At 38.8% G+C, this 13,640-nt stretch overlaps 1 protein-coding gene across 1 annotated transcript in view; it reads right to left on the reverse strand.

Annotated features, from left to right (window-relative positions):
• Nucleotides 1-1,328: 1,328 nt before the first annotated feature.
• LOC126267628 (uncharacterized) overlaps nt 1,329-13,640 on the reverse strand; it is a 373,632-nt gene continuing 361,320 nt past the window's right edge. The window contains exon 4 of the mRNA XM_049972926.1: nt 1,329-1,413. Coding sequence (XP_049828883.1) covers nt 1,364-1,413 — 50 coding nt within the window. The 3' untranslated portion in view covers nt 1,329-1,363. The remainder of the gene's footprint in view (nt 1,414-13,640) is intronic.

The raw sequence follows: 13,640 nt of genomic DNA on the forward strand, positions 1-13,640 counted from the left end.
TTTGGCGCCGTGCAGGTGAGCGCCACAATCAGGACTGCATACGACCGAGGCACACAGGGCCAACACCCGGCATCATGGTGTGGGGAGCGATCTCCTACACTGGCCGTACACCTCTGGTGATCGTCGAGGGGACACTGAATAGTGCACGGTACATCCAAACCGTCATCGAACCCATCGTTCTACCATTCCTAGACCGGCAAGGGAACTTGCTGTTCCAACAGGACAATGCACGTTCGCATGTATCCCGTGCCACCCAACGTGCTCTAGAAGGTTTAAGTCAACAACCGTGGCCAGCAAGATCTCCGGATCTGTCCCCCAATGAGCATGTTTGGGACTGGGTGAAGTGTCGACTCACGCGGTCTGCACGTCCAGCACGAACGTTGGTCCAACTGAGGCGCCAGGTGGAAATAGCATAGCAAGCCGTTGCACAGGACTACATCCAGCATCTCTACGATCGTCTCCATCGGAGAATAGTAGCCTGCATTGCTGCGAAAGGTGGATATACACTGTACTAGTGCCGACATTGTGCATGCTCTGCTGCCTGTGTCTATGTGCCTGTGGTTCTGTCAGTGTGATCATGCGATGTATCTGACCCCAGTAATGTGTCAATAAAGTTTCCCCTTCCTGGGACAATGAATTCACGGTGTTCTTATTTCAATTTCCAGGAGTGTACATACCAGAGTATTATACCAGAACATAATCACATACAAATCCCTCAAGTAAGAATATTCATTTTATTTGGCATCACCAATTCATATACACATACACAAATATAAGAAATAACGAAGACCATAAAGAGAAATCTCCTACACACAGAAAAGTATCCGTCATTGAAACTTTTGAAATAATAAACCAATTACAACTTACTTTATCTGAAAACTCTTCACAATATGAAAATAGAATTCGTACACCATCAGATGGAGTAGCTGTGACAACATGTATCACAGGCTCCACAGCAGCCATATTTATTAATGCACTGGAAGAGACATCCTTCAATTCAGAGTAAGCAGTTCGGAACAAAATTATTTATTACCACTACTTGTAGACAGATATGACCGAGATACAAATGATCCATCAGCAACTAAACAACTTGCACTGTAAAATCAAATTTGCAATAGAATTAGAACATAACAAATCGATACAATTTTTAGACGTAAAAATTAGCAACAACAAGACCTACCACCAATTTTAATTATATAGAAAAAATACTGTGACTGACATTGTCATAAATAAAAATGCTTGTCACCCAAATTCACAAATATATATATTTCAAAGCAATGATTAACAGAATTTCATATTTAACTCTAGATAATAATGCAATAGAAAGTGAAATGAAAACGGTAGAATACATATTGCAACGGAATTAGTTTAACCTCAAAATGGTGATTAAATTATATGAACAGCATTCAAAACCTGAAACAGACGGTAAACATAAAGAAATAACATTAAAATGACAAAGTTTAACTTTATTATTACGAGTAAATCAAATAAATAGTACAGCAAAAGAAATGTACTTGGAATAAAACAATGAATTATGGTAAAAATACTGAATTTTCTTTAAGTTTTAAACGTGTTTTACCACTAAAATTGATGAGCAAGATGAGCAATTACAAAATGCAGCAAATGTGACATGGCAGCTTTGTGACCACTACTTGGTTTGCATATGTCAAACACAGTGATGGACTAGGTTCTGTAAGGGACTCTGATCACGCAGGAAAAATCAATCTTTACACCAAAATAAAGCCATCTGTATTATTTATCAGAATACAGGAATAATTCTTCTATAACAGTAGAAAACATACATAGGTCGTTTACTAGTGCTACTGATCTAAGTCACAGGTTTAAGTGCACTTGTCAAAGATAATACTTAGTTCTTTGTACCACACTTAAAGAAACCAGTTTTGTCTGTGTTATTTATCAAAGTGTGTAAGGATTTGTTCTGTAACATTACAAAACACCTGTAGTACTGCAGATCTAAATTACATTTGAAGTGTACTGTTCAGTGAGAATAGTTCAATCTTTGTAACGAATTTTAAGGAAACCAAAAAGTTTCTGCATTACTTACCAAAACATGTAATGATTTCTTCTATTAAAGTACAAAGAGAATGGCTCACTTATTGTGAACTAACTTACATGTTAAGGTACAATTGGTGATGATTGTCTTTTACTGTCACACAGTGGAAACTAAATGTCACTTTGGTGAAACAGCACTTTTAATGTATGAACTTCATGCACATTTGTATAGGTAAGAAATTGGGGTTACTGTACTTTCAGCTACCATCATCCAATTCCTTTTCTAAGTCATCCAAATGTTCAACGACTCCATGATCTTGTATGGTTTCTTTTCTTTCTACTACCAGCACAATCTGGTTATAGTACACTCATACATTGTCAGCTGCTGGTATTAGAATACTATTTGAGTTGTGAAGGGCTAGTTGTTTCTATGGAACTGTCAGCTATCTTTGGCTTTCCCATTTAGCATATTATTCAAACCTACATATTTTACACAGTTATGGGACGGTAACAGAGACTACCTCTTTATTTGACACTGTCAACTATCACTGCCTTGCCTGATTTGCGTGTTATTTTAGAAAGTGTGTGTTTTGTACAACTGTACAACCGTAAGACAAATTGCTTAGATGTGGAAGTATTTTCTTTGGAGATTAATTGTGCCTTGTACCGAGTTTAATAAAGACATCTACGCATGGAAGTTTCACCATTATTGTCAACATCTTTACATGTGTTTGAAAAATAATATTGACATTTGAGACATAGAAATAACATTGTGACACTTGACAGCTAAAATATGTGTGCAGACGTGTGTGTGTGTGTGTGTGTGTGTGTGTGTGTGTGTGTGTGTGTGTGTGTGTGTGTGTTGCTGATGAAGCTTATGTATTTATGATAAATAATTCAGACATTTAGATGTGCTAGTACTGTAAGTTACACCAATTTCCCCCAATTTTTCATAAATAAGATACATATTTTAGGTGAAAATACTTTAAGTTGCCATAGTATGGTCAATATTGTTACACATTGTTCGTAAATAATTCACCTGATTTGAATTGTTTTAAACAAAGCTTCAATTTAGCCACACTAGTCCTTCAGATGGTTTTAAGAAGTGCAGGAATTTATGCAATTCAAGTCATTAAGACACTACTGAACATGTGGACAGTTTATCCAATATAGGTCATTTCGAATAAGGAATTTTGCTTCATTAGGAGGGAAAAATAGCTGCCAAATACCTCACTACCTCAAGGACTCGTCCCCAACTCATTGTAGTCCCAAAGGGCTCTGTGACATTAAGTGGAGGCAAAATAAACTCGTTGGCATGTGATGTCATGAATACAGTACTAACTATGTTCTGTTACTAAGCGTATATATTATGCAGCTGAATTATTCGTTGTCTTACTTAAACTCTTATTGCCTTCAGTTGTTCCTTTCATTCTTCAAAAAATGTTATCAATGTAACTTTTATTTGCACTTGGTTATTGTGAAGTCCACTTGGCATTTGTTTTCTTCTGGAGGAATGTATTAAGGACAACCATGTTGTTCTATGATCTTACAGGCCGCAGTTTACCTTTTTTTGATGTTTCAGTGGATACCTACACACCTGTATACATAGTGAATCGGTGTCTGAATTATAAATACTTGATGTAAAGCTATGTTGTGCAGTAAATATTTGTTCATCAGAGATGCAACATTTAATACAAGACTCAGCCAACAACAAAACTATATGTGTCTATGAACAAAACATAGCAAGTGCTGATCCAACAAATCTATCGTTATTATGAATTATGTGGTTAATTATTAAAATGGAAAGTGTGTGTTGGAATGTCAGACAGCGGAAACTCATAACCTGACAGAGCGGTTTACGTAAATTGTCGAGCTGAAATCCTTGTCTCGGTCGAGCATGTTGTCTACAAAGTATATTTGTATTTCCACAGCTTAATTGACAAATAAAGCTTTATCTATTGACTGACATTCTTGTGCCTACTGTTTTAATGCTGATGCACACGCATTTATCCTGAAGTATGTAGCCGGCCGCGGTGGTCTCACGGTTCTAGGCGCGCAGTCCGGAACCGTGCGACTGCTACGGTCGCAGGTTCGGATCCTGCCTCGGGCATGGATGTGTGTGATGTCCTTAGGTTAGTTAGGTTTAAGTAGTTCTAAGTTCTAGGGGACTAATGACCACAGCAGTTGAGTCCCATAGTGCTCAGAGCCATTTGAAGCTGCAGTATGTAACTGAGTCAAGTGGTTTTAATTCAGTCAGTGACTCACTTTGATTGTGGCAGTTATCAGCCTAAATATTGGAAGAAGGAATTTAGCTCCCTGGCTGTCTGCTCAAAAATGACAGAATGTTCTATCCACTAGCAAAAGGTCTGAACTAATTGAAATAATTTTCTAACATCATATACTTTCTCACGTTAGACCCAATGTTATTCACTGAAGAATTTTTCTTTAATTTTTCTCTTGTCTTCGCATTTACATCTACATCTACATGACTACTCTGCAATTCACATTTAAGTGCTTGGCAGAGGGTTCATCGAACCACACTCTCTACCATTCCACTCCCGAACAGCGAGCGGGAAAAACGAACACCTAAACCTTTCTGTTCGAGCTCTGATTTCTCGTATTTTATTTTGATGATCATTCCTACCTATGTAGGTTGGGCTCAACAAAATATTTTCACATTCGGAAGAGAAAGTTGGTGACTGACATTTCGTAAAAAGATCTCGCCGCGACGAAAAACGTCTTTGCTGTAATGACTTCCACCCCAATTCGCGTATCATATCTGCCACACTCTCTCCCCTATTACGTGATAATACAAAACGAGCTGCCATTTTTTGCACCCTTTCGATGTTCTCCGTCAATCTCACCTGGTAAGGATACCACACCACGCAGCAATATTCTAACAGAGGACGAACGAGTGTAGTGTAAGCTGTCTCTTTAGTGGACTTGTTGCATCTTCTAAGTGTCCTGCCAATGAAGCGCAACCTTTGGCTCGCCTTCCCCACAATATTATCTATGTGGTCTTTCAAACCGAAGTTGTTCGTAATTTTAACACCCAGGTACTTAGTTGAATTGACAGCCTTGAGAATTTTACTATTTATCGAGTAATTGAATTCCAACGGATTTCTTTTGGAACTCATGTGGATCACCTCACACTTTTCGTTATTAAATCCCGCATTTAACAGCTTGTGTAACTATTTGCAGAGGCCTTCATCTCCTCGACAGAAAATAAGTACTTTGACACATACACATTCATAATTTCCATGTAACACATTTCGTTTGCTCTGAAACAACTGCAGCTATTCTTTCTGAATCCATTCAGTATCCATAATGTTATTTGTAAGTGTCTTCGTCACTGTAAACACAACACCTGAATGTCCTCCATTCTCTGTTTTCCTGCAGTAAAATGTATGACCTAATTTTAATTATAATTGGTCATAATTTATTTCATCACAATTGTAGGACTCCTATATACCCAGAATGAGATATTCACTCTGCAGCGGAGTGTGCGCTGATATGAAGCTTCCTGACAGATTAAAACTGTGTACCCGACCGAGACTCGAACTCGAGACCTTTGCCTTTCGTGGGCAAGTGCTCTACCAACTGAGCCACCCAAGCACGACTCAAGCCCTGCAAGGTTCGCAGGAGAACTTCTGTGAAGTTTGGAAAGTAGGAGACGAGGTACTGGCGGAAGTAAAGGTGTGAGGACGGGACGCGAGTCGAGCTTGGGTAGCTCAGTTGGTAGAGCACTTGCCCGCGAAAGGCAAAGGTACCGAGTTCGAGTCTCCGTCTGGCACACAGTTTTAATCTGCCTGGAGGTTCCCTTCTATATATATTTGACCATTACTCTTCCAGCTCTACTGTCCTATCTTCATATATAAGGTTCTTTCATTTATTTGTTCCTAAACAAAAAAAGGTAGTACATGCATTTGAGTTTCCGCAGTCCATGTTATGTATTTATCAAACTTTATGTAGCAGCTTGCAGAAATAGAAGCAGCTGAGGGTTGCACATAGCCTGTCGCCATTACTGTCTTCCTCCAGTCCACTACTCTCAATAGTTCTCGACAGTAGAAAGAACACACATGTCCTAGGAATTGACGAATGGCACCAGGGCCACAGACAACCTTTGATGTAATTGTCCTAACCAACTTTGTAAACTTGATAATTGTTCCATGCTGATAAGTTGAATAACGTCAATTTGCGTTAGACGTATCTAGAGAAGTAAAACTCCCTAAACTCACTGCAACCTTTATATTTAACTGTCTCAGCTAAAGTTTTATAAATTACAAATACGAGTATCAAGGACGAAAGTTAATAATTTCAATGTTTTTCAGTCGATTCCGTATTTCTGATGTAATATACACAATATGTAAATGTTACAACACGATCCAATTTGTTGAACTTTATGCATTGTAAAATTAATTTGAAAAATGTCGATGGTTAAAAAATTTTTTACTTGTGAATAAAAAAAAATTCATTGTTCTGTAGGGGCATATTTCTGTCAACCACACTGTTAAGGTGTATGGCGGTATTCATAGTCAGAAGCAAGTAAAGTAAGTAGTAAGAGCGGTATGCTGATATGTAACCTGTTTGTTATCTAGTGTCACTGAGGTGGAGAAATAAATTATGCTACAAAGAAAAATTACAAAATAATATATAATTACAATGAAATAACTAATAAAAAATCGAGTACTTACACATAGAAACAGCCCTGAGAAGAAGAAGGAAAGGTATCCACAACAAATAGAAGTGTCTCAGTTTATGAACAAGATAATTAACAAAAAAGTCATCTGTACTTCTCATTCCATCATACTTTTAAAACACATTCAAGAAAACTGTTGATAAACGAAATAACACAAATTATAATGAAAAACTTGAGCCTATTGTAAAACGTACAAAGTTCTAAACCCAGCCTGTGATACCTAGGATGAAAGGACCACTTTGGTTTGGCTGGCCTCATGAAAACTGCTGAACCTCAAACAAGCCTCACTCCGACTTTCACATTTCTGCGTGCCAGAGCCTGGCACATAGTTTGGTTCAGTAACAGGAAGGAATGACTGCTTCCTACTACTGAGCAGTGCATCCACCTTTGCTGCAACCTATCTACATATGTAGCAGTTTCTTTACTGTAAGATGCAACCTGTCGATGAATGAAGCAATTTTTTTTATAGTTTTGCTGTAACATGCCCAAGTATGGAGAAATTTGGTACAATTTTACTGTAATATGTCGATGTGTGAGATTTATATTTTTGCTGTAGTAGAGGAAATTTTTAGATTTTTGTTTTAACTATAGGCAGATCGTTACATTTTTGGTGTAACATGGTGATGTATGGGATAGTTTATCACAATTTTTTGTAACATTGTGACATTGGGACAATTTGCTCTAATTTTTGCTTTAACTCAGTATTGTATGATAGGTGTTTGGAAGAAAATGTACAAAAGAACAATGAGGGTATAATTGATGGCTTTATTCAAATGTAATTTGCAGAAGCCTGAGCACAACTAACTCATGCTTTTATAAGCCAAAAGATTCCCTGTTCTCAGAATTTATTTTGCTATGACAGAAGCCAGACCTCCAGTTCATTGTCCGAGATGAAGCACTTCTCTTTGAGATGTTTTTTTGTGGACCAAACACATGGAAGTCGTAGGAAGACATGTCACGGTTGCTGGGCACATGTCAAAGGTGCTGTTACCTTGAAGACATGTGGATATATGTTATCATGAAGCAGAATCACTGCCTCCATAAGCAGCCCAGGCCATTCTCTCTTGATGGACTTGCATAGGGTACACCATATATCATGGGCAAATCAGTGCTATTGGTTTTTCCATGCTCGAGCAATTCTATGAGTATCATACTTTGGACATTGAGAAAGATGGTGAATATCACCTTGCCTGATGACGGCAGACCTTTGAATTTTTTAGGGGCAGGTGATGACAAATAATTCCCTTACAACGATGTCTCACTATATTATCCCAAAATGGGGATATGCTAATGTCAACTGGTTTGGTTGTTACAACATTTTTGTCGTTGATCATTTGAACACTCCTTGCATTTGTTCAATTTTTGCAGTAACACAGAACAATTTGTTTCATTCTTGCTGTAACATTCGATGAATGGGCAATATCTTACAGTTTTGATGGAGACTGGCAATGTGTCACGCATACTGTTGTGCGCTCTCCATTGTGCAACAGCAGCAAGTGACAAACATTTTGAACTGCAAGATGAAGTTATTACTTTAGCATTAGGACACTGGAATGTTTGGCTGATTTTGATAAAGATTTTATACCAAGTAATACAATAATCTTATCCAAAGTAATACAGTTTGTTAGCAAAGAAATTCAGCTGCCGCCTACTGATATGGTAACTGAATCTGATGTCTTAATTTAGAGAAATAAAAGGTCTTAGATAAATAATGATGAACGTAACTCCATTTGGCCAAACTCTTTCTAAATTGCCTATTGAATCCAGAGTGCAGAAGATGTTTATGCTAGGAAACACGATTTTTGTGGTGAACCATGGCTGCCTACAGTTCCAAATCCCCAGCAGTTTTGTTACTAGTATGGACAGTCTCCATTTGATGTATCAAAAACACTTACTGGTGTTAGGCATTCTGATTACTTTGCTATTCTAAATGCATTTCAAGTGAAGATGTATGGATGACTGGTAAACTAGCCGAAGCTTTTTTTGTGGGTGTAATATGTAGTTAACAATATTGTTTAATTTGGTAATTCCTTTCAACAAGTTCAATTGCAGCTGTAAGTTAGATCAGTAGTAGTGTCTGTGTGTGTTTTGTAGTGTTATAGAACATATATAAGCTCTCCCATATCCACCCTCACATCCCACCAGTTGGGATTTTTAGTATGCAGTTCATTACACTGCCTCCTACCACGACTACATGACTTTTCCCCTTTTCGACCTTTTTTTTCGTCTTCGTTGCATAGGCAATTTCTGCCACTCTTTTTGTCATTGCATAACGTTCTTGAAATTTAACCATTTTCCTCACTCGGCTACTTTTCTTCCCTATTCTTGTTTTCTTTTTCATTATCTCCTGTAATGCATTTATACCTATGGACTGTCTTTTTAGATGCTGTCTTTTTAGATGCTGTCTTAAATAGTTCATTTCTCTCTTTAAAATCTCCTGCAATATTTATCTTTTTTCACCAACTCTTCTTCGTACTTCTTTATTCCTTACTGTTTCTGTCCAGGTTATCTTCTTCATGCTGCTCCACGTTCATGTTCCAAGGGCATTCAACTTTTTTTAAATTTTTTTCCTTAGTGGCCACGGTTCTGTGCCATATAGAACCATACTCCACATAAAACATGACCTTCCTGTTGAATGCTTGCTCTCTCATTGCAACTACAGTTTTACTTTCTTGGGTGCAAGTCATTTATTTCTTCGAATGTGTCCTGTCCTAATTCTGTGGTTGTTCTTTTTCCCTCCATACAAATGATAATACTGTGGCTTTTCTTACTAAAAGTTCTTATCCTGTACTTCTGCTATGCAGAAGCAGGTTTTCTACTATTTTGTTCATTTTCAGCCAGAACGCACCATGTCATCAGGGAATTTTACTCGTTCCACCCTTTTACCATAATATATATACCATTATTCTCTTCAAAGCATTTCTTTTCAATTTTGTCCAAACATATAATGGACAAGGTTGGAGAAAGGAAACTAACATATTACCAATATAATACCAGCAGTTAGTAACCTTAAGAAGCGGCAAGTATTCTCGAGGAAAGCAAGGTTCTGCTGGAGATTCATCATCAACAGAGCATCTGTATTTATAAACAGCTAAAACGATCACCTGGTTGCAACTGGAAGTTGCCTGTCTAACACTTTACTGGGGAAACAAAAATTTGATTTTGAGAATTTCATATAATTACTGATGTATTTAAAAAATTGAAATGGCACCATAATCTACTCATTAAGAGGTATAATCTTACGTTAAAGGTCTAACACAACAAGTGATGTATTTAAAGTCATAAACTGTGTGTGTGTTCTTGAAGCATCGTAGCTAACTGCTTGAAGGCTACCCGGAGTATATTCATCCAGTATTTGAGTATGACAGCACTTAGCTACTTCCTACAAACTTTGTAAATACTTGCAACCTTCGAAATTTTTTCGTCTGACACCCGCTACAAAATAATGCAAGCAAAAAGGTTATTTCTTACTACATTTTCTCTGTTCTTCCAGTACAATTTCAGAATCAGGCATGAAGCTTTAGTTTAGTAGTTCTTTACTAATTAACTGCATTTGCGACTTATTTTGCAGACAGTGCCCAAATCTACGACTAAAAGTACCTACAAAACTATATCTTTGTAAGACACATATTTCAGAGAATATGACGGCATAAACATTGAGAGGTGCAAAAAAACTGCTTTTCTTAAAAAGAGCTGTTTTATTCATGAAAGTTTGATTCTTTAGAGAAGCAGGGACGATGGACGCTATGGCAAGTTTTGTTGCGTTACACGTAAGTATGTAAAAAAAGGGTTAAATTTGAAAATTCACGAGACTTTGATAGAGGTATTCATTCTTTAGAAGCCATCGTGCATTCAGCGCACAGCATCTGGTGACCCTATATCAGATCACACTAAAAGCAGTTGTAAGAAGACGGGGATTGGAGCACACGTTACGACCGCCCTGGACTCCTGCAAGCCGTGGGATTCGGCAGGTATCAGCAGCAGAACGACTGTTTTACGGCTGCCTGGTCTGAGGGTTAACGGGGAGGGCTTTATGGCTGCTATGCTGAAGATGTGGTTCTCATAAACGGCAGGCATCACAATACATCCCACCTCCCACCCACAGGTGAGAAGTAACGTAACTGCCATATAATCCTAGTCAATGAAACAGGTCATTGGCGGTGCCTGTACTGAATCGTTAACAAGATGAAGTGAGCCGGAGTTACATTAAATAAGAGGCGTTCGAAATGGCCTTTCATGGGGGACCGAACTAAATGAATAACTCTTCGCTCAGGGCCAAACGTCCATACGGCGCCCTCAGGCTGTGGCGTCATCCTACACCATAGGACGTCGTTTCGACGACGTATGAAGGAGCATGGCATCAGCATACAGCTCTCCCAACTGTTATCAGCATTCTGAAACTTGGAACCGCTACGCCTCAGTTAAGTAGCTTCTCTATTGACCTCAGAAGCCACAGTACTGCCACCAGGGGAAAGCCCCTGCGAGTAATGAAAACTGCATTCGGCTCCTCCTCAGTCAGAGACGCTGATAACGCAGCTCCCTTTTTTTCCCCAAAGATATTTGCTTCATGATCTACAGGGTGGCAATTATTGAACTGTATGAAACAAAATCGTCGTAAATTCTGCGGGTTTGAATTAGGACGTTAAAATTGCACGGTTGACCACGGGGCATCATGGGAATTAGTAAGCGCGTTCGCAGGCACCTTGTTGTTATCGGCCGTTTGCAGGTGGAAATGTCACGGTACAGCGTGCCTGAGCGTATAGCGTATACGGTCTGCTATGTGAGCAATATCAGTCTAACTGCGACTCAAAGGCAGGTTGCGGCCGATTCCAAGCTAAACACAACCCGCTCAAGTGTGCCGACAATCAACAGTTTTATTCGAAAATTTGAGAAAACGGAGTGTGTTCGTGACGATAGTGTTGGCACTGTTGGTCGTCTAAAAAGGGTGAGAACAACTGGAAACATCGAGAAGACACTCACTGTGTTTCAAACCAGCCCCAGGAAATCGATCAGACAGGCTGCGCAACAAGTGGGGATCAACCAGGAGACACGGAACCAAATGTTGTTGAAGATCTGCATGTCTTCCCATACAGAATACAAACCGATCAGCCATTACGCCCCAGGGCCATGGAACAGCGGTTGCGTTTCGCTAACACTATTGTCCACAGAATTGACGACGTTTGGGTGGGTCCGTCAATAATCAGAACTGCCGCATTTTGGGGATTGAGACTCCCCATTTCGCGATCGAGAAGTCTCTTCACCCTCAACGGGTGACTGTGTGGTGAGCAATGTCCAGTAACGGAATAATCGGTGTGATATTCCTTTTGTAGTCATGCCCATTATCCAAAGTGACCCTGATTTCGACAAGATGTGCTTCATGCAAGACGTAGTTCGACACCATCGAAGCAAGAGTGTGTTTCATGTCCTGGAGGGGTTGAGTTGCGTTGTTTGGGGAAAGAGACCAGACAGCGAGGTCATCGGTCTCATCGGATTAGGGAAGGAAGTCGGTCGTGCACTTTCAAAGGAACCATCCCGCCATTAGCCTGAAGCGATTTAGGGAAATTATGGAAAATCTAAATCAGGATGGCCGGACGCGGGATTGAGATGTCCTGGAGTAGCACTTTGGAAACCGATTTCTGTCTCTAGGGTACCTGGAGGCCACTGGTATGGGCCTCGATCGGCCGCCATATTCTCCTGATCTGAACACATACCACTCCTTTTTGTGGGGCTATATTAAAGTCAAGGTGTACGGCAATAACCCCAAAGACATTGCTCAGTTGAAAACAGCCATTCAGGAGATCATCGACTGTATCGATGTTCCGACACTGCAGCAGGTCATACAAAATTTCACTATTCGTCTGCACCACATCATCGTCATTGATGGCAGGCATATCGAACATCTCATAACCTAAATTCGAATACCTGTAGTGACGTTTACATGTTGAATGAAGTGTGTGCACACTGTAGTTTGTAACTAATTTACGTTTTTTCTTGAAATATTTCAATAATTGTCACCCTGTATTTTAATCACGTTATTTCTGGAATCAACTGAAAGGAAGAACAGTTTGATGTGCATAGACCTCAGAGATTTTAAATTAATTTCATAAATTAAGTCTGACACGTTATATTCCACTCATATCCTTCACACAGGTGTCACGATTGAAATCTGTTTAGTGCTTTCGGTTTCCAACGAAATGTTCATTGTTTGTTATCAGTGATAATTGCTGAACTGAAACACATGTCCACTGTTAGTCTAAACGAAAAAGTGGCAAAGTCTACTGTCGGTATTTTGTTTAGAAAAAAAACTTTCCGCAATGGTTACTATGCTACATGAGAATAAATGTAACAACGAAAGTAAATGAAAACCTAATGCAAGACAATGCCTTTCTGCCCAACTGTTATTACTTCGTAGTATATAAAAAGATTTTTCACCCTGCAGTATATGTGACAAAACAATCATTGCCTTCACGATACCTGAATCTGTAAAAGTAAATCTGAATACTGATACACGTATAGTTATTAATCTGTGTACAGTAGATTAAGTTAAGGAAATGGCTTTGTATGTGCCATAGGAATCAAAATTCAACATAGACAATAATAAAATTTGTACCCTGTCTTTTACGTCACCTTACTTTGAGCGAAAATAGCCGAAGGTACAAAATAATTCAGTAGATTCAGCGGTTAACATCCAATGTGCTTTTTGTGACTTCTACTTGTAACACACTGAAATTGACATTAGCTACAGACATGAAAAAATAAATAAATAAATAAATAAATAAATAAATAAATAAATAAAAGCACAAGGGAGTACACATCTGAATTCATTCAAGCAATGTGGTCAGTAGCTCTTCAAGACAGAAAAAATGCAGAGTAATATGCAGATAGTCTAAACATTCCAACAACTTCGAGAGTGGACAAATATGAAGAA

This window comes from Schistocerca gregaria, chromosome 4 (assembly GCF_023897955.1).
Source record: "Schistocerca gregaria isolate iqSchGreg1 chromosome 4, iqSchGreg1.2, whole genome shotgun sequence".
NCBI lineage: Eukaryota > Metazoa > Arthropoda > Insecta > Orthoptera > Acrididae > Schistocerca > Schistocerca gregaria.